The sequence below is a fragment of the Hemicordylus capensis genome, chromosome 5 (assembly GCF_027244095.1).
Source record: "Hemicordylus capensis ecotype Gifberg chromosome 5, rHemCap1.1.pri, whole genome shotgun sequence".
Classification (NCBI taxonomy): domain Eukaryota; kingdom Metazoa; phylum Chordata; class Lepidosauria; order Squamata; family Cordylidae; genus Hemicordylus; species Hemicordylus capensis.
This window is the reverse complement of record NC_069661.1, coordinates 20,796,480-20,815,461: the sequence shown is the minus strand read 5'-3', so window position 1 is coordinate 20,815,461 and position 18,982 is coordinate 20,796,480. Positions and strand designations below refer to the sequence as shown.

Below are 18,982 nucleotides of genomic sequence, written 5' to 3'. Positions count from 1 at the left end.
TTGTATTAAGACCCTTTATACTGAGGACAACTTTTGATCCATCTGGGCTGTTTATTGTGTAGTCTGACTCTCCAGGGTTTTAGGTAGAGATCTTTGCCAGGCTTACTAGTTGCTACCTCAGATCTTTTAACTGAAAATTGAACCTGGAGTCTTCTGTGTACAAAGTATGTGCTATACCATTGAGTTACAGCCCTTCTTCCAGCCAATTCCTAACTAATGTTGTGATGTTGGTCTGAGACTGGGGCGGTCCTTCCATGAGGCAAGGGGAGGCAGTCACTTCAAATGGCAGATTATTGGGGCAGCAGTGGGCTCCTGGCTGCCTCATCTGCCTCCTGCTGCTTTTGCTTGAAAAAGGAAAGGGGCAACATTTGGCACCCTGTCTCAGGAGCAGAGCATCATGGGCTTTCACTGCCTGAGGCCTAATCTAAGACCCGAGAATTTTTTTAAGTTACTGGAGAAAGCCAGGGCACTCAAAGGTGTTCATCCTCTGCTTTCATCCATCAAGTCTAATAAGCTGGAGATCCCCCAGCTGAATTGAGGCGGGGGTGTTGTGGTGGGGGTGGTGCCATTCTCCCTGTTTGCCCTCCAGATAATCTACTTTAATTCCGACAATATTTGTTTTGTTAAACAAGGACAGTTCAAGTTATTTCTCTCCTGCCAAAGAGCTGAAATTAGCTTTATGCACATTGCTAACGAGGTTAATGTGCATATGTATACACACACTTCATTTGCGGTGGGCTTGACAAGTTAGGTGTCTAGTTGAAAAGTAATCTTTGTCCCCATTAAAGTGGGCTTTTTCAATAGTTATTTACTGTTGTTTATATATGTTTTTTAAAAGAGGCCAATGGGGAAACTAACATTTACCTCCAGTGAGCCAACCATAAACTTAATTTATTGGGAACCAATTTGTTTACAGCATTTTCAGTGCCCCCAGTTGCTAGTATTTGATTGTAAATATAAAGGATCTTTTTTACTGTGCATATCATAGTAAAGCTATAGCTTTTATGATAAAAGTGTGGCTGACTTATAGCTCTTGTTAAAAAAAAATGTCACAGCTATAGAGATACTAAGATAAAGTCATAGCTTAGCAAGAGTATCTGTAGTAACCTTTCCAGAGAGATGGGGATGCTGTTTTATCTGCAAATTGTGTTTCTTTGTGGGCATTTTCAAGCTTTCTTCTGCCCAGACTTGTAAATCACCTAAGGTGAGTATGTTCTGCCTCTGGGCTGGTAAGGTAAAGTAAATTGTGCCATCGAGTTGGTGTCGACTCCTGGCTCCCACAGAGCCCTGTGGTTTTCTTTGGTAGAATACAGGAGGGGTTTACCATTGCCTCCTCCCACACAGTATGAGATGATGCCTTTCAGCATCTTCCTATATCGCTGCTGCCTGATATAGTACCAGTGGGGATCCGAACTGGCAACCTTCTGCTTATTTATTTATTTATTTATTTGATTTGATTTTTGTACCACCCTTCCGAAATGGCTCAGGGCGGTTTACAATTAAAGTTAGTCAGGCATTTCCCTTGTTAGTCAGGCATTTCCCCACTGTGCCATTAGGTGGCTGGTAGGGAGGAGCTATGGCTCAGTGGTAGAATGCATGTTTTGCTTGCAGAAGGGTCCACATTAATCCTGGGCATTTGCAATCAAAGGTAGCACATGATGGGGAAATGTTCTTTGTTTTAGCCCTTGGAGAGCCACTGCTAGCCAGAATAACAAAAATTGGTTGGAAGGACCAATTGTCAGACTAAGCATAAGACATTTTCATAAGTTTTCTGGATACTGTTACCTTTGAAGCGGTTGATGTGTCACAAATGCTTAATGTAGGTATGTATAGGCCAGTTGGTTAAAACATTTAGTTATGGGCTAGTAGGTTCTGTAGACATATTTGCAAGGCAGCTTTCGGTGATCATCGTGATCCTTGCATTTAGGGTGAATACATATGAGATCTCAGATATGTGGATCCATGTAAAGCCCCAAACATGTTGAACTGAGTTGTGGGGTGGCCAAGTAAGGGCCTGCTCATCCAAATGTTTTCTCACATGGCCATACAAAAATCCTTGCTTAATTTGACTTCCAGTTCCTACAACCCATGACAAGGTAGACTCATGGCTGAACCTGTGTTTTGTATGCCAGAGTTCCTGGGTTCAGTCCATAACCCCTATTGCTAATTGAGTTCAGGTTGCACAATGAAGAAAAAGCCTCAGCCCAAGATCCTGGAAACCTACCATCTGCCAGAGCTAATAGTACTGAGCTAGATGGACCAATGTGGTTAATGTATGTGCAAAGTCAATGTGGCTGATTTTGCGCACACAAACAGGTTGTTTTCCAGTGATGAGGGAGAATGTGAATTTGTCAAAGAATGTTGTACATTGCCTCATTGGAAAGTAAGCATATTGACCAGGTAATTAAACAGCCTTGGCATCTTGCCTCTGAGAATGCAAAACTTGAGCAGAAAGCCAAAAGCAGCACAGCAACAAGATAATTTCAACAAATAATTTGCTTAGCTAGGTTTGAAATATAACATATGGGAAGGCAGATTGTTTCCTAAATCCTGTTCAGTTAATACTATGGCTCAAAGGATTATATTGAGAATTTATTTTGAGTAATATAGTATCTTGGAATGGCTTTTGGAGTTTCCCAACTTGAGTTAAGTTACCAACTTACCGCACATTGGGACTCAAGTGGAAAGCACTTTCTTCGATGAGGAAGCACACAATAGAAACTACATTGAATACTCGTTGAACAGCTTGGATTTTTGCAGTTTGTCCTATAAAACCATTTGGCTGGTCAGGCTTCTTCTGCAAAGCCTTTGGCTTAGCCCCAATAGAAACTATAAGGCTAGGTTTGTGTAGCTGCAGTAGCTCAAGCCGTTAAACTCTTCTGTCCCTCTACCCCCTGCACTTTAGGAATTTAAGTTGTAGGCTCCTTGGGCCAATGACCTTTGTTTTATGTTTCTGTTACTGTTTCTTATATCTATTTCTGAAAGAGCTGGAAATGTTATGATCCTTATAGACACATAACCGGAGCACCTGTGGGTGAGAGGGAGGTATCTGAAGACCTGGGGTAACCCACAAATACATTGAGTTTACATTGAGAAGGGGTGATCTGCAGTGATCCCCGCCCCCTGCTCATGAGCCCTCATTCTTCAGAAGCATCCGCTGCATGTGTGCTTTTTTTGGCTGCATGTGTGTAGTGTTAGTGAGGACGTTGGCCATTTTTTTGATATTGTGGTGAGAGTAAAAGCCCTTATACAGAAGCAGGGAAAACATTCCAAGATGTCAGTTGCCAGCAGGAGTTGCCAGTTTTCATTAGGGGTTCCCACCAGTTTTCTATTGGCTTTGTTATTTGGTTTCCGATATTTGTCTTCAGCTGTGTACTCACACAGCAGGGATCTGAGGGTGTGTGGTGGCAGATTCCCCCCAGCAGCCTGCAGGCAAATAGCAGCTAAAGCAACATGTCTCTGCATAGTGTAGCAGAAAAGACCAAAGTAGGCGCGATGGCAATAATCCAGTGTATTTAAACATAGAATCATCCCAGCTACATAGAAAGAGGTAGTGGGATTCCAATTTCCTCAACAATGGGGCTGAGAGGGTGAGTGCTGCTGAACCCTCAACCCCACCTTTGGCTTATCTCCCTTCAGTCCCTCTCCCAAAGTGCTTTACACCTAGCCAAAGCCATTTCCAATATCAGAGCTCAGTTGAGGGGGTGGAGCACTCATGGAAAGAAGGTATGGAAAGGAAGGGTGTGGGCAGGATTATGCACTCCTCCCTCCCGTGCCCCTTTTACCTTTAAAACCAAGTACTCCCTTGCTACAAGATCAAAGTGGTTCCATGCTTAAACTCCCAGAATTGCTGCCATATCTTCCTGGCTGGGGCTCCCAGGGGCATTTTGGCCAGGTCTGGTAAAGGTATGTCAGGCAATCCATGGTCAAGACCATGGACAGCTCACTGGTGAGCCAGATGCCAAATTGGGGCAGATACCAGATTCACTGCCATGAGCTTTCCCAGTCAGCAGGCTTTACCTTGGGTTTACTGTAAGGCTTTACTGCAAGTTCGAGGTTGCCCCCTCCCCCAAATGATGCAAAAAATGGATTATTTTTTACTCCGGATATAGATTGGACTACAATCTAATGTGTGACGAAAAACCCGAATTGTGTGTGAATTGCTCCCTGATAGCTTGTAGGGACTTCAGGATAAATTTGGCCGATGTGTGAACACACACCCTGCATTCTGGAGGAGATGCGAACTAAAAGCCAGGTGTGAAATACTTCCATGCAAGAAGGTTTATCTGGCCTGTTCCTCCAGCATTGGTCTAAAGCCAACTGAGGGCTGGAGTAGGCCTGCAGCAAGAAGTGTGTGGGAAACCCCGCCTCCCTGGAGGGAACTTAAGCGTTAAAGGGGCCACACTTTATTGCACTGATGTGGTCCAGTAGGACACTGGAATGTGTCCTGCAGCTCCTGGATGTGGGGTGGTGATTGGTGGAGGGTCCTTCAGGGCTGCAAGTGAATCTGAGGGTGGAGTCACTAAAAGGATGAAGGCAGCACTATCTCCTCTCAGAAGCAGAGAATGAAGATCTCACTACATCTCCTTCCATGGAAGTATTAAGCAGGGTGACCAACTTGCTGCCTGTCTCTTGTAGTGGTTCCAGAATCCAGACTTCTCTACTTCCCCCTTGTCTGATGGGAGAGTGGCGTCTAGGTCCTGAGCCATAATAATGAGAATGATAATAAACAAACAACTGTATTTGTTAGATGCCCCATAACAAATTGTTTTGGCCATGACACCATCATCTCTGGTGTGGTGTAATGTTGCACCTGGAGCAGGGGATGCTGGGCTCAAATCCCTGCTCAGTCATGAAGCTGCTCAGTCAGGCCATGATCTCTCAGGCTTGCCTATCTTACAGGAGTGTTGTGAGTCAGAAATTAGAAGATTATATCATTGTTGAGTAGCTGAAGCTTGTGCAGCCTGTGGTACACCTCCTGCTGTGAAATCTCTTCCTTGGTCCATGTATGTTGCCAGGAATGATTCATTGCACTAGTGTTGTGGTAGTCTGGATGTCAGCCACCGACTATGACCAGCTCTCACTGAGGGAACACACCTACATCTGGGCTCTCTCACTTTAGACTGCAGCCAAGGGTTCATCATAGGACAGAATGCTCCTCCATGCACCAAACTCCTCCTACAAAGAAAACTAGATGCCCGTGTTGTGATAAGATATCTGTTCTTCTCCTTGATATCTAGGGTTGTTTTCTCTCTAGTATGGAAGAGCATTCAGTCAGGTGAGCCCACACCTTTACTATGAAGTGGTACACTCCAGTCACCGGTTTACCACTTCACAGAGAACCAAGCTTTAGTCTGATAAAAAGGAGAAGTCAAACTATACATCCCTTTGTTCTTTGGAATGATCTTGCCCAGCTGACCCATACATTGGGGAACAGGAGGGGAGATGTAATAGAACCTGGGGGGATGCTGCAGAAAAGGACCACCCGTTACTACGATCTGGTACAGAGTTCCTGTTACTGATACTGAGGCTCTGAACAAGACCATTTGAATACTAACTTTACATTTCCCCCCACCTCCACCCAAATGTGCCTCTGTTAGCAAATGGAGTTGTCAGTTTTTTTAAAGGTGCCTTATTCCCACCCCCCCTTTTTTTCCCTGGCACAAATTAATTATTAAACATAGCTAGCTTGCTCTTTTCATCATGATGGGATCTTCAATGAAACGAAAATCACATTATTCAATTAAGGCTGGCGGTGCTTCTGTAGAGTTGGTAAAAGCCTCTATTATTCTTGCATTATATTGTTTTGCAAAAACCAAAGACATGAAGTGATTGTGGCGTGTAGCGGGGGAGAGGCTGCCTTCCAGTTTTGTTACACTAAGCAGTACTTCCAGAAACCATGTGCAGAAGCAGATAAGCCCTCCGGTGAGACTGAAGCTGCAGGCAGAGTCATTAGGAATAGCTGGATTTGGTGAACAGGAGTAACCTCAAGGAGAGGAAGACATTGCAGCTGCTACTGTGCAGTTATTCTAAAGTCTGCTTATTATTTATTTTATTATTTCTTTATTAAACATATTTTTATACTGCCCAAAACTCACATCTCTGGGCGGTTTACTACAAAGCAAACAATCAAACAAAGAGAAAAAGTTAAAACATTAGTTAAAACAAATGACAACAAAAATAAAACAGCAGTTAAAACAAAGTGAATGATACAGCAAAAGTTAAAACACTGCAACAATTCAGACCTTAAGACATTTTAAACAATGTTAAAACCATTAATTAGAATTTTAATAATTTTTTAAATTTGTTTTAATAATTATTTTATTCTACTGTTTTTATTGTCATGTATTTTAATTTTGTGACTTCTAAATGTTTTAAATTGTGTACACCACCTAGAGATTTACATATCAGTTGGTATAAAAATATGAGAAAGAAAGAAAGAAAAAAGGAAAGACTAAGAAAGAAAGAAAGAAAGAAAGAAAGGCCAAATCCTTGACATTTCCCCTTTTAACCTACTATTCAACTTGTAGTTCTCAAAGCAGACTTGACTCTCTCTGTTGTCAGAGGTGAGGCAGGCAGTGACTGGAGTGAGAGCCTTCTCTGTGGTGGCACCCCAGCCTTGGAACTGCCCCATACAGAAGATCAACAGGGTGGTTTCTGCTCTGCTCAACACCAGCTGAGGACTGTTTGTCGTGCATCATGCATGTGGGACAGGGCCTTCTCAGTAATTGCCCCAGGCTCTGGAATGCCCTCTCCAGGGATGCTTCTATCCTCCCAATCCTTTCAGGTCCCCCCTCTTGCTTAAAGATTTTTTATACCCAGGCTTTTAATGTTTCATTAGATTAAGATTAGTGATCGGGATGATCCGATTTTGTCATGTATCCAGTTGTTTCTTTGCCCTCCACTTTCAGAAATCTGCCTGTCATGTAGCTGTTATCCAGCACAGTCTCAGTGGGGAGGAATACAAAAGCAGGAACATGCAAAAAGAATATCATCCTGTATAGTGATGATATTCTGTATAGTGATGTTGTCTGTATAGTGGAGGAGAGGGGGTCTTCTTGTGCTGTTCCTCCACCATGCGATTCAGCACCAGCTCCTTATGACTGTAAGAGCCAGGCCAGGACCGGGTTTTGGCAGCTGGTTGGGGAGGTGGCTCCGAAGGCATGCTCTTTACTTTGGGTGGACTCATGTGCTGTAGGGCTTAGCATTGTTTGTCTAAGTGGTTGCCTAATTCCCCATTGCTCAATTTCTCAATATGAGGATGTTGCAAAAATGCAATCGGCTGCCAATACTTTTCCCCTCACAAGGGAAGTACCCCTCTAAAAGGCTTCTTATGGAACTAGTTATAACCTATAAAGCCCTAAACAGCTTGGGCCTTGGGTATTTAAGAGAATGTCTTCTTTGTTATTAACCCCACCGCCCATTGAGATCATCAGGAGAGGTCTGTCTGCATTTGCCACCGGCTCATCTGGTGGCTACTCAGGGATGGGCCTTCTCCGTTGCTGCCCCGAGGCTTTGGAATGCACTCCCTAGTGAAATAAGAGCCTCCCAATTTCTGACAATTTTAAAAAAGTCTTTAAAGATGTGTCTGTTCACCCAGGCTTTTAACTGATACTGTTTTGATTGTTTTTAATGTTGTTTTGGAATATTGTTTAAAAAAAATTTAAATTGTTGTGTGTTAAATTTTTTGTTTTTGTTTTTAACTAATGTTTTAATGTTTTATCTTGTTGTAAACCGCCCAGAGACATACGTTTTGGGTGGCATAACAATATGTAAAATAAAACAAACAAACACACAAACTTCCTATAGCTTGGGGAAGTGGGGCTTTGAGGAACAGTATACTACTGCAGAAAAATGTGGTGCATGATGGTGCTGGGGTGCAGCCTGCTTCCCACTGTCGCTACGCTGTGTCTGCCCCTGACTATCACTTGTGAGTATGGGAAAGGACACATGTGACTGGTGTGTCAGACATGTGCAGCATATGATGGTGTCTGCTAACAGGCACGCCTACACAGTATCAGGCCCTATCAAATATGACATTGTACTGGCATTGCAGGAACATATTTTAGCGCAGATATTTAGGACTGCAGTGTTTAGCCACAGTGACTTACTGCACAAGAAGTCATTGTGACTGTATACTATAATCAGCTTATGTCCAACAAGTCAGACTTAACTAGTGTGACGACTAAATTCAGTTGTCAGTTCCAACTTAAATAGTTGGTGGACCAAATTGCTTGAGTATGTCTCAGACAAGCTGCATTCCTCATATTTCTTTTAATAAAGCTGAAAGGAGAGTGGAGACATTCAAAGGATACATATTTCTATTGAAATGAATAAACCTAATAATAGCAGTGACCTTTGAACAGGAGTAGCCAGATATAATAGTCCTGTTGTCCTTTTCATCTTCCAGTGCTGCATATGATGCTGTTCTCGACAGAAATGTGGCCATCAAGAAGCTCAGCAGGCCGTTCCAAAATCAAACGCATGCTAAGCGAGCTTACAGGGAGCTAGTCCTTATGAAGTGTGTGAATCACAAAAATGTAAGTGTCTTTCTGATTATGGGATTGAGAAGTGTGCATATTTGACATTATCGAGAGTGAGACTGTAATTTAATGTTTCTATTAGATTAAGCTTTATGGACTTATTTTAAAGGCAAGATCCTTGCTCTCTGTGCCTGCAGAGGGGAGTAAAAGTGGGGAGTACTTTTACTCTCCTCCTACAGAGGGGAGTAAAAGTGGTCGCCCTCCGTGACCAATAGTTCTGCAGAGGTTGCATGGATTTGGGATGTATTGATTTGATCAAGTTTGCATTATTCCCTTCCCAAAAGTAGATGTCAGGGAAAGGGCAAAAGCTTTGCTGTGCTCTCTTATTTGCTGACTAGAAGAAAGTGAGTAACAATTGAGCCCTGGATCAGCATATTTGATTATCCTGTCGCTATGGAGATCCTCTCCTATTTAAATCCCATGAAAGTCATGTAGAGAAGAGTGGAAAACCAATTCAGTTTCCCTTCTCTCGTGTAACAATAGATCAATTGTGCTCTGATTATCCAGTCCACAACTACATAACTGATATATGCTAATACTGGATAATGTTGATGCTTATATGAATAGCATCAGGATTAAGTTCAAGGTCAGGACTTACTCATGTGGGGTAAAACAGCTGAGGAGTGAATCTTGCCTTCGCTTTCTAGCAGAATTCTTCAATCACATTCTCATAGAATCCTTCTTGTCTTGCAATCTCTTCACCAATGCGGAGCTCCATTTTCTTCTGTCAGTGATCAGAACTTCTCTCTTCTCCAAGGGGTAGTTCCAAGACTATGCTTTTCCTGGAGTGTTGACTCACAAAGCCATTATCAGTGTGACCAAGTGCGAGAGAACTGTTTCAGTCTATAGGAGAAGTGAAGTGAACATTCACACAAGTTTGAAATTTGCAAAAACTCCAAATGTTGCCATTAAAAATCTGAATCCAAACTTTATAAAATAAAATAATAATAATAATTTAATATGGACTATAATCTGCATTGCTTGTATACTCTGTGTTCAAAGTCACGCTGGGTTGCACCTTCAAGGCAACCAACTAGCTGCTAGTGATCAGCCTTGCAACTCTGGGGAGTGGGATTCAAACTCTTCAGCCTTAGTAAAGGTACTATTAAAAGCAGCGACAAAGGCAGGAGTGGCAGCTTTAGCTTCAGTCTCATCCTCCCCACCATTTTGCAAATGAAAATAGGGTTATACTTGTAACCATCCATTCTCAGACCAAGACAGCATTTCTGCCTGAGCCCCTCACCCACTATTACACACTGCTGGATTTCACTAGCTATGTGCTATGCACCCATTTACATGCAGGTGTGTTAGAGACACAATACATCCACCCACCCATTTGGAGATTTGATTTCTAGAGATTCTGGGGAGGGGACTGAATCTTGAAAAATAACAACTCAAGCAACAAATGTGGGGGAAATTGAGCAAGGCGTCCCCAAGAGGCCAAAAAAGGTACAAAAAATATTTGCCAGGGACAGACTTCAGAAAATAGGGGCTGTGCCCTGCCAGTAGGGACAGCTGGAGCCTATACAGTGCAGTCTACATCTACCCAATGGTCGCAGCAGGATTAGAGGGTATTAGTAGCAGGAGCGATGGCAGATTGTAGCAACCCCCCCCCCCTTTGTATGATAGGCAGGGATTTTTTTTTTTTACTGACCTCCCTGCCTTCTACCCACCCACCCACCCCCATCCTTTTCTGGCCAGCAACATTAGTATACTGTTGATGTCCCATGGTTCTGCAAATTCTACATGTTTGCAGTGAGGCTGAAAATTTAATCATTGAACTTCCAGTTTAGAGGCAAGATTTGCTCAGCCTTTGTTGAATCTAATGAGCAACATGCACGCAAACATGGCCTCCAAAAACAATGCCTTCGTTGGCAACATTTCACTCTGTAATCTGATTTTTTTGTTTTTGTTTTACGTTAGTAGCAGGATGGATTGGTTTAAACCAAACAGTTAAAAACAGCCACTATTATCTCCATGCAGCAATCTGTCATAATGTGATCAACTGCTAATCTTTTATCATTTTCCCTCTTGCTCCTTCCCACTCTGCTTTCTTTCAATTGCTTTTCAGATTATCAGTTTATTAAATGTCTTCACACCACAGAAATCTCTGGAGGAGTTCCAGGATGTGTAAGTACTTCAGGCCAGAGTAAAACCTAAATCTTTTCTGGGTGGAGAGAAGGAGAAAAAAGGGAAATTAGAGTACAATTTGTTTGCTATAATTAAAATTAAAATCCAAGTCTAATAGAATAGATGTACTGCTCCTTCTAAGAAAGTGTCTTTTGGAGAAGTTTAAGATAATCTGAGTTTTCAGATTCTTTTCTGCGTTTGAGATTCTGAGTTTTCAGATTCTTTTCACCTCAGTATGTTAGCACAGAAATGGAAAATATGTGCCAAGCATGCTAATAGAGGTACTTGAGAAAATGCAGGAGTGTGGTGGAGAGGAGAAAGAGAACATGTGCACAAATGCAAAGGAATCAGAATGCTTCTCAGGAGCTCTGTTTAATTCCTTTGTGTTGGCAACTTGCTCAGGAAGTGGCTGTTTCTTCAGAACTCCCTGAGGTGTGCAGGCCTTTGAAATCTGGGCAATTCTCTCTGAAATAATCTCCATGTTAAAAAAAAGAAAGGAGGCATGTGAAACATTTTTTCCTCTTTCATATTTATTGTGTGATAACCTATGACTCTGCATAATGATCTGCCTGGGGACACAGCAGACAATTGCTAGTATCTCCACTGAGCAGTGTCGGCTGCTGCTGCTGCTGCTTGGCACATAGCAAGAACCTGACCTGAATAAAATTGGAGGGAATCTACAAGTGCTGCTGGTCTGCCAAACGCCGCTGCTCCTGCCTTTTGTCAGTTTTACTCACTATCTTCAGCACTTGTCCTATAGTGCAAGGACAAATCCTTGGTTGGGAAACCAATTGTTTTCATACCAGATTTACTACTCACACTGCGACATGGGCGAAGCATCTATTGGGCAAGTGGGGACAAATGTCTCCCAGCCCGGAGGGTCAGGAGGCCCATAGGTGCTGCTGGGGCATGTGGAGCTTCCCCCCCCCCACACTTCCCCTGGCTCCCCGCGCATTTCCCCCTCCCAGCCCCTTGCTGCTACTCTGCCCCCTGGCGGAGCAGAACCGCCCATGCCACTGCAGACGTCTAAAAAATACACTAACAGTGCTGCACAACAGGACTCTTATTTATTTATTTATTTGTTTATTATTCAAATTTGTACACTGCCCCAAGCTTTCATCTCTGGGTGGTTAACAATAGCATAAAATAAGTTAAATATATACAAAAACTTAAAACAATTTAAAATTCACCTACAAATTAAAACCTTAACATTTTGAAGAACTGAAAGAGCTTGGGTGAAGAGGTGGGTTTTCAAATGTTTTCGAAAAATAATCAGAGATGGGGAGGATTGTATCTCAGTAGGGAGCGCATTCCACAGTCTCGGGGCAGCAACTGAGAAAGCCTGTCCCCATGTGGCCACCAGCCGAGCTGGCGGCAATTGCAGAGAGATCTCTCCGGATGACCTCAATGGGCGGTGGGGCTCATAATGAAGAAGACGGTCTCTTAGATACCCAGGGCCTAAGCCATTTAGGGCTTTATAAGTTATAACTAGCACTTTGTATTTTGCCTGGAAACCTATTGGCAGCCAGTAGGTTTCCACTACTCTTCCACTACTACCTACCCTTGTGTGATACTATTTGTGTGATAGTACTTGTGAGACACATTGCAATACTACTTGCTTTATTAGTAGCATAGCAACATGTGATTGCACAAGGTGGTTTTTTTAATTCTCTTTTGAACCACTTGGGTTAAGCTGTGCAGCATGTCAGCCACTATCTGCTACTAAGACCATGCAGAAAGACTTCTGATGACACACCAGATTCAAAATAAGTGCAGTATAGAATGCATCCCATGCATGCGTAGTAACTGTGTGGCTTTACTCTTCCATCTAGTTATTTAGTAATGGAGCTGATGGATGCCAACTTGTGTCAGGTGATTCAGATGGAGCTAGACCATGAGCGAATGTCTTACCTGCTCTACCAAATGCTTTGCGGCATCAAGCACCTTCACTCTGCGGGGATCATTCACAGGGTAAGCCAGCCCCGCAAATAAGGCAAGTGCCCTTTTACTGGAGGTAAATATGAAAACCAAAGAAAATGCTGAAAACATTTCCTCTGCAACCTCTTCTGTTCTTTGGAGCATTTCCAGCTAATAATCCCACACTGGATTCTCTTTTATTCCTACCCAGATACTTTAAGAAAGTATTTTCAGAGCAAGCACTATACCTTTTGTCTCTCCTGATGGCCAACCTCAACCTCCTGATGGCCACATCCTCCAACATCACACCTGTATTTAGATCCTTAATCCCATGTGGGGTATGTCCTCTTGTCTCCTGGTGGGACTCATGCCTGTTTTGTTCTGCCCATTCAGGATTTAAAACCAAGTAATATTGTGGTAAAATCTGACTGCACATTGAAGATCCTGGATTTCGGACTGGCGAGGACTGCAGGCACTAGCTTCATGATGACTCCCTATGTCGTCACACGTTATTACAGAGCACCAGAGGTCATCTTGGGAATGGGCTACAAGGAGAACGGTAGGATGTTTACCCCCATCATTTGAGCATATAGGATGGAGTAAGGCTAGGTTGCCAACTGACCAGCAGAGAAATGACCTTGACAGCTCTTGTGTCTTTAACGAAGCTTGCTGTGCAGAAATTAGCATCTGAAGCTTTTCACCATCGTGGAAATAAATATTATCACCTGCTGTAGAGGTGGGTTGAAAAGCTGACAGCCCTAGGCAGAGTGTGTTGTAGAGGGGAATCAGCAAATGCATTTATAGCTTTTGAATTTAAATGTGAAAATAATGTGGCAGCTGAGTTAATTGCTGTTACCATAGTGCAGTAGTAGAAAACATCTGTAAAACTGTGTGCATTGAGTTATCTGTCTGGTTATTTACTGCAGGAAGAGCAACTAAACATAGCATGTGGTGCAATGGATAGGACTACAGTTAAGAATGTGGAAACCAACCAAATGGACTTGAGGATATGATGCTTTATGCACCTTATTCAAGGAAGTTGTATAAGAAGAAAACTCGGCTAGGGCTTCTATTGCTGGCCACACTGGGAAGGAAGAGGTTAAGAGCCCTTTGCCTCTGTCCAGCTCTAGGAGTCAGTTGTAGCTTGAAGACAACATTGGCTGACCTTCCAGCCAGGGGCATCATTACGGGGTGGCCCGTGGGCAATGTTCCCTGGAACAGGGATCCCTAGAACCCCCAGCTGCAATGGTCTTTGTAGCTGGGGATGGTGGGAGTTGTAGTTCAGCAACATCTGGAGTACCACAGGTTGAGAACCCTTGATCAAAATGATGTCTAACTTCTCACCATCCATCTCTTAAACTCAGAGGGTTTAACGAATGTTCAAGCTAAAATCCTTACAGCTTAGGGTATCTCCAGTGTTCCATTTTCTTCCCTTAATTTTGAAAATGCAATGCACTTAATTTCTTAAAAAGTGACTGTAGGACTCGAATCTGCCTAGAAGTCACATCTATACAGTTCCCCCAATCTCAGAATTGTGGGGAGTGGAATATGCTTGCTCAGCACTGAGGGTGAAGACACTTGCAGATTGCTTGCATATACTCTGTTATCACAGAGGTCATTCACACGACCAGGCGAGCGAGGTGGTGGGTGGGTGGTAGGGAAGGCCAGTTGAACTCACCTCCCCCCCCCCGATGAACGCTTGACCCTGCTGGGAGCGCAGACTGCACTCCCAGAGGTTCCGCGCTGTGTGGCACAGCACAGAGCTAACGGACCGTGCTGCATGAGGAATGCGTTGGGGGATTTCCCCAGGAGAGAGGTGCTCTAGACACCCATCTCTGTGTCCACTGGGGCCGAATGTAGACCTAGCAAACACACGATCCCAGAGCCCGGGTTAAGGGCTTGCTTGTGAATATTGCACCAGGGCTGTAATAGTGATCTGGGATGCTGTTGTTACAGAGGAATCTTTCTGAACAAACCAACCTGCTAGGAATAAGGGGAGGAGATGATTTTCATTCTGCTCAAATAATCTTGTCATGTCAAGGATTCTGTTTATTTGTGTGCTTCAAAAAAGAATCAGTAGTAGACTACTATTAAATTAGGACTACAGATATTTTCGATACTAGGTGAACCAGGTTGCAAAGGGATGGCTAAGTACTGCAGTGAAGATAAATCCATTATATTGCTATTTTGGCTGCCCAAATAATCTTTTCCTCTTAACCTGAAGATACCTTTCAAGTGCTAAATGTAATGGGGAAACAGAAGATCCTCAAAAACCTTCCATTTTAATTTGCAGGATCCAATTAGCATGCTGCAGCTCTTTAAGTAACAGCTGACTGCAATCTGTGAGCTGGCAATTAGATCGCTATTTTAGTCTGATTTCTTTGTTATTTAAATTTGGTAATAATGTGGGCACATTTACAGCACACCTTCAGTCTCTTAATTTAAAATCAGCGGCTGGCACTGAATGCCGTTCTAATAGTAGTTATCAGCCTAAGGTGAAAATCTTTCTGTTGGAAATAATAACTAAGTGGAAATGCTTTTAAAAAAACATCCTCTTAATCAAAAATGTTCAAGCAGCTACGCGAGAAACTAATGGCGAGTTCAGACATAGCTTTTGACCCAGAGCTCTTTGAGCGCCTGATGTGTTCAAGGAGCCTCTGTGCAAGCAAGCTTTAATGGATGGGGTAGTTCCATGCACACACCCCAGCCACTGAACTAAAAGAATCCTTGGCAAACCATGGGGTCAATATGCCCACCGGAGTTCCCTGCAGGAATCACTTGATCAGCCAGGGCAATTCTTATAGAACTGTCGTTTCCACTTTGATAACTTGAATATATGCAAATGTTGGAATCAATTACAATATTGTCACTTGTTATCAGTACAGGCATTTAATCTATCAGTAGAAGCCAGGCCAGGAGGGAATAAACTAATACCTTTTGACTCTTGCTTATTGTGCTTTGGCTATAATGTACACTCACTATGTGAATTCATCTGTGTGTACAGAACAGTACAATATCTGTGCAAAAAAAGAGAGAGAGGCTAATTTCTCAGCTTTCCCTGAGTTTTACAGAAAATGTCCTTTGGTATCTTATCCAGTTAATCTCTCTCCACCAGTACATCCTGCCTGTTTAAGGCCAGTTCTATGCTTTCATTTTCTCTTGGCACCTGATTTTATGGAGATCATTTCTATTTTACCACCATTTTGCTGCACCCTGCTCCCTAGGACCTGAGATTGCCTTCTTTAAAAAAGGAGAATTATTCCACAATGTCAGGCATGCTTTTGCTGTCCTGTGCACCCAATACCACTCCCTTCCTTTCCCCATATGAAACACTTTCCCTTTGTTTTGTTTAACCAAAAGAAACCACTTGGTGTTTGTTTTTGCTTCTCCCTAGAGGACAAAGTGGGAGTGGGTGGGAGAAAAGTGGAGGAAATCAGTTGGATAAACCCAATGATTATCCAGAGCAAACATTCAGAGGCCTGATATGTATATTACTAGAAGGGTATGGCTGTCACTTCCCCATAGTGGGATTCCTTACTGTTAATGCATACCTGTCAATATGTCCCCATTTTCCCCATTCAGATGAATGGGAAAATAGGGACATGTTGGCAGGTATGTTAATGTTGCTTTACTGTTAATGTGCACAACTATTTAGACTGCCCTGTGCAGCAAGAGGTGTGGCAGCTTCTCCCACCCTCATTCTGTCATCTGGCCACCTTCCTTGCCTGCTCTGCAGTCACATGGAGTCCTGCCTATTATGAAAGATGGAAGAGAGGAGCATACCACAAGACTGGGTATAGAAAAGTGGAGATGAATCCATGCTGGCCTCTTCTCTCAAGGGAGAATTTCATGCTACAGTCCAGATCTTCAGGTCCAAACCTGGCAGACCTGCCCGTCTCTCTGTTCATATTTGAATGACAAAAAACATGGCTTGAGCAGATGATGTGAAAAGTCCCATCTCAGCACATCTTGTTGGGGCCAGAGAGGTTGTTATGCGACCTTCCCATACGATAAATCAGGCTAAACAGAGCCGTGTGAGATGGGGAGCAGCAACTACTGGACTCGAGTAGCATATAACCTGCCTAGATTTTAGGAGAACTGGCAAGATGAATATGGTTTTCCTACCCCCTGAAGGCATCAGTCTTGTCTTCCCATGCACGGTGTATCTTCTGTGCTTTATTCTTTTGCCAATTTTATAGAGAAAACTGTCTGGAAAAAATAAGCCGATAGATGCTGCTCCATGCTGTGTTTGTTGATAGGGTTAAAAGCATGTCCTAAAGAGCATTTTGTGGTCCTACATGGACTCCAGACCAGAACATTTGAAACTGAGATTATTTAAGTACAGCACACGACTGCTTGTGTTGTGTGTCCTTTTTTGGAGTGCAGCTCAAAACTGCTTGTAGAGACTGAACTGGCGGGCAGGTTTTCTGTGAGCAAGGGGCTGCAACAGAGAGAGTAAAGAAGCAGCCACCCCAAGCATGGGCAGTCCTGCAGATTGGTTCTGTGCTCTACTTGCTGGTAACTGCTGCTTTTCCATTGTGGAAAGACCTAAATATTAATGATGTGGGAGCCAATCCCCTTCAGCTCAACCCAGAAACCATTTAGGCCTTTTGTGTGTTCCTGTTGAATGCTGGAGACCCTTCAGGAGGTTTTCAAGCATCTAGCAGGAATTCTTGAAAACCCAAAACAGATTTCTGCTTCCAAGTCAAGCTCCAATCCTTCCCCAAGGTGAGGGAAAGTTCCTCCTCCCTCTTCACCCTTAACAAGCACCCCCACCCCCACATAGGAAAGGGACCCACCAGGAGGGGAAAGGGGTTCTCTTTAGCAGGAAATGACACATACTGAGTCACACCCTGAGCCTTCCTGTTAGCCCCTCCCCTAACACTGGCTTGGGGTGAACAGCAGAAGAGCTAGATTGGTTCCTAGCAGTGACAGGAACAAATTCAAAACAGAGCCAGACTTCTCAGGCTGCCGGAGTTCACATTTGCAGCTCCCCCCATGCAAATTTGTAAACCGCCCAGAGGCTTGCGTTTTGGGTGGCATGCAAATACGCTAAATAAATACATACATAAATTCTCACACCACCATTTCTACGCATTTCTGGAGCCATGGCTCCATCAGACCCAGAGCATGCCCAGTCAGAACTGCCCCTTCATGCTGCTGGCAAATCATGTCAATGTGCTGCTCCACTCACGTAGGTTGCCAGTAAGCAGCTGCAAAACTGCCACTAGTTTGGCTTTGGCTTTCTCCAGGCGGCTGCATTCCTGGGCCTGCATTCCAAGGCACTGCCCATGGTGGAGGCAGTCTGAACCGGCATTTCTCGTTTATCTATCCAGTTCACATATAAAGCAATGTGAGTATGTGCGTGTGTTACTTTGACATCTAAATGGAGTACTCAGGAGAGAGGGGTTAAGCCAAATTCCCTCTGTTTGTGACCCAACATATCCTTCCTGGCTTACTCTTAGAAAAGCAGTGAAAGCAATCAGCAGCAGGGAGGTAAAGCATGAGCCAGGGGAGGGCTCAGTATCCCTCTTCCATGAACTACACTTTCCTGTTAAAGTAAGACTCTCAGCCTCATGCTTTATGTGACCATGATAGGCAACTAAATCATGGCCCCATCATTTCTGGTTTGACTTAGTTCCTTGCCAGTTCTCTTCCCAACTCTGTTGCCCCAGGCATTTTTCTCCCCACCAGGTTTAGTTCCATACTCGGCTGGCTCAACTTAGCTCCCCCGCCACTGTTTTTGAATTATAACTCCCATAATCCCCTGCCACAGTGGCCAATAGCCAGGGATTATGTAATTGTAGCCCAACATCTGCAGAAGGACCAAAGTTGAGCAGCCCTGTTCAACTGGGGAAAAGATGGGTGGAAAACAGCCTGGAGGAAGGGTTTCAGGGCAACATTGATGGGTGGGGAAATCATTAAGCACCCCATCCTATCTGCTGATGTCCCCTGAAAATTTCAGCCCCAAATTTTGTGCTGTAAAACCAACACTGGCTTGGGAAACTCAAGCCCCAAGTCAATGCCCACTGAGATCTATAGAAATAGTCTGGGACTACAGTCCTCCACTCTGAATATATTTACATGTATTTAGGCTCACTGCCTTTGTGTATGACCCACAAGAGTGGATGTGAGGGATGCTCATCAGAGAAGTTGTTGCTTCTGCCTGCACAAGTGAACCCAGTACATTTCCCACTGCTGCAGATTGCACTCATGAGGACTTGTTGCTTGGGTGTGATGCTGTTGATTTGGACAGTTGCTCAAGCACAAAACCCAAATATTCAGCAGAAACCTTACAACCTTCAAGGTATGCAAGGCTCAAACTCTTGATATGCCCCAAGTAAGGTGATGTTCTGCTGAACAGAACTTTTTAAGTTTTGTTCCACTAAAGT

At 43.6% G+C, this 18,982-nt stretch overlaps 1 protein-coding gene across 14 annotated transcripts in view; it reads left to right on the top strand.

Annotated features, from left to right (window-relative positions):
- MAPK10 (mitogen-activated protein kinase 10) overlaps positions 1–18,982 on the top strand; it is a 335,464-nt gene that overhangs the window by 231,846 nt on the left and 84,636 nt on the right. For all 14 annotated transcript variants that reach the window (XM_053253742.1, XM_053253753.1, XM_053253755.1 and 11 more), the window contains 4 exons: positions 8,411–8,540; positions 10,615–10,673; positions 12,506–12,644; positions 12,984–13,149. In XM_053253742.1, coding sequence (XP_053109717.1) covers positions 8,411–8,540; positions 10,615–10,673; positions 12,506–12,644; positions 12,984–13,149 — 494 coding nt within the window. The remainder of the gene's footprint in view (positions 1–8,410; positions 8,541–10,614; positions 10,674–12,505; positions 12,645–12,983; positions 13,150–18,982) is intronic.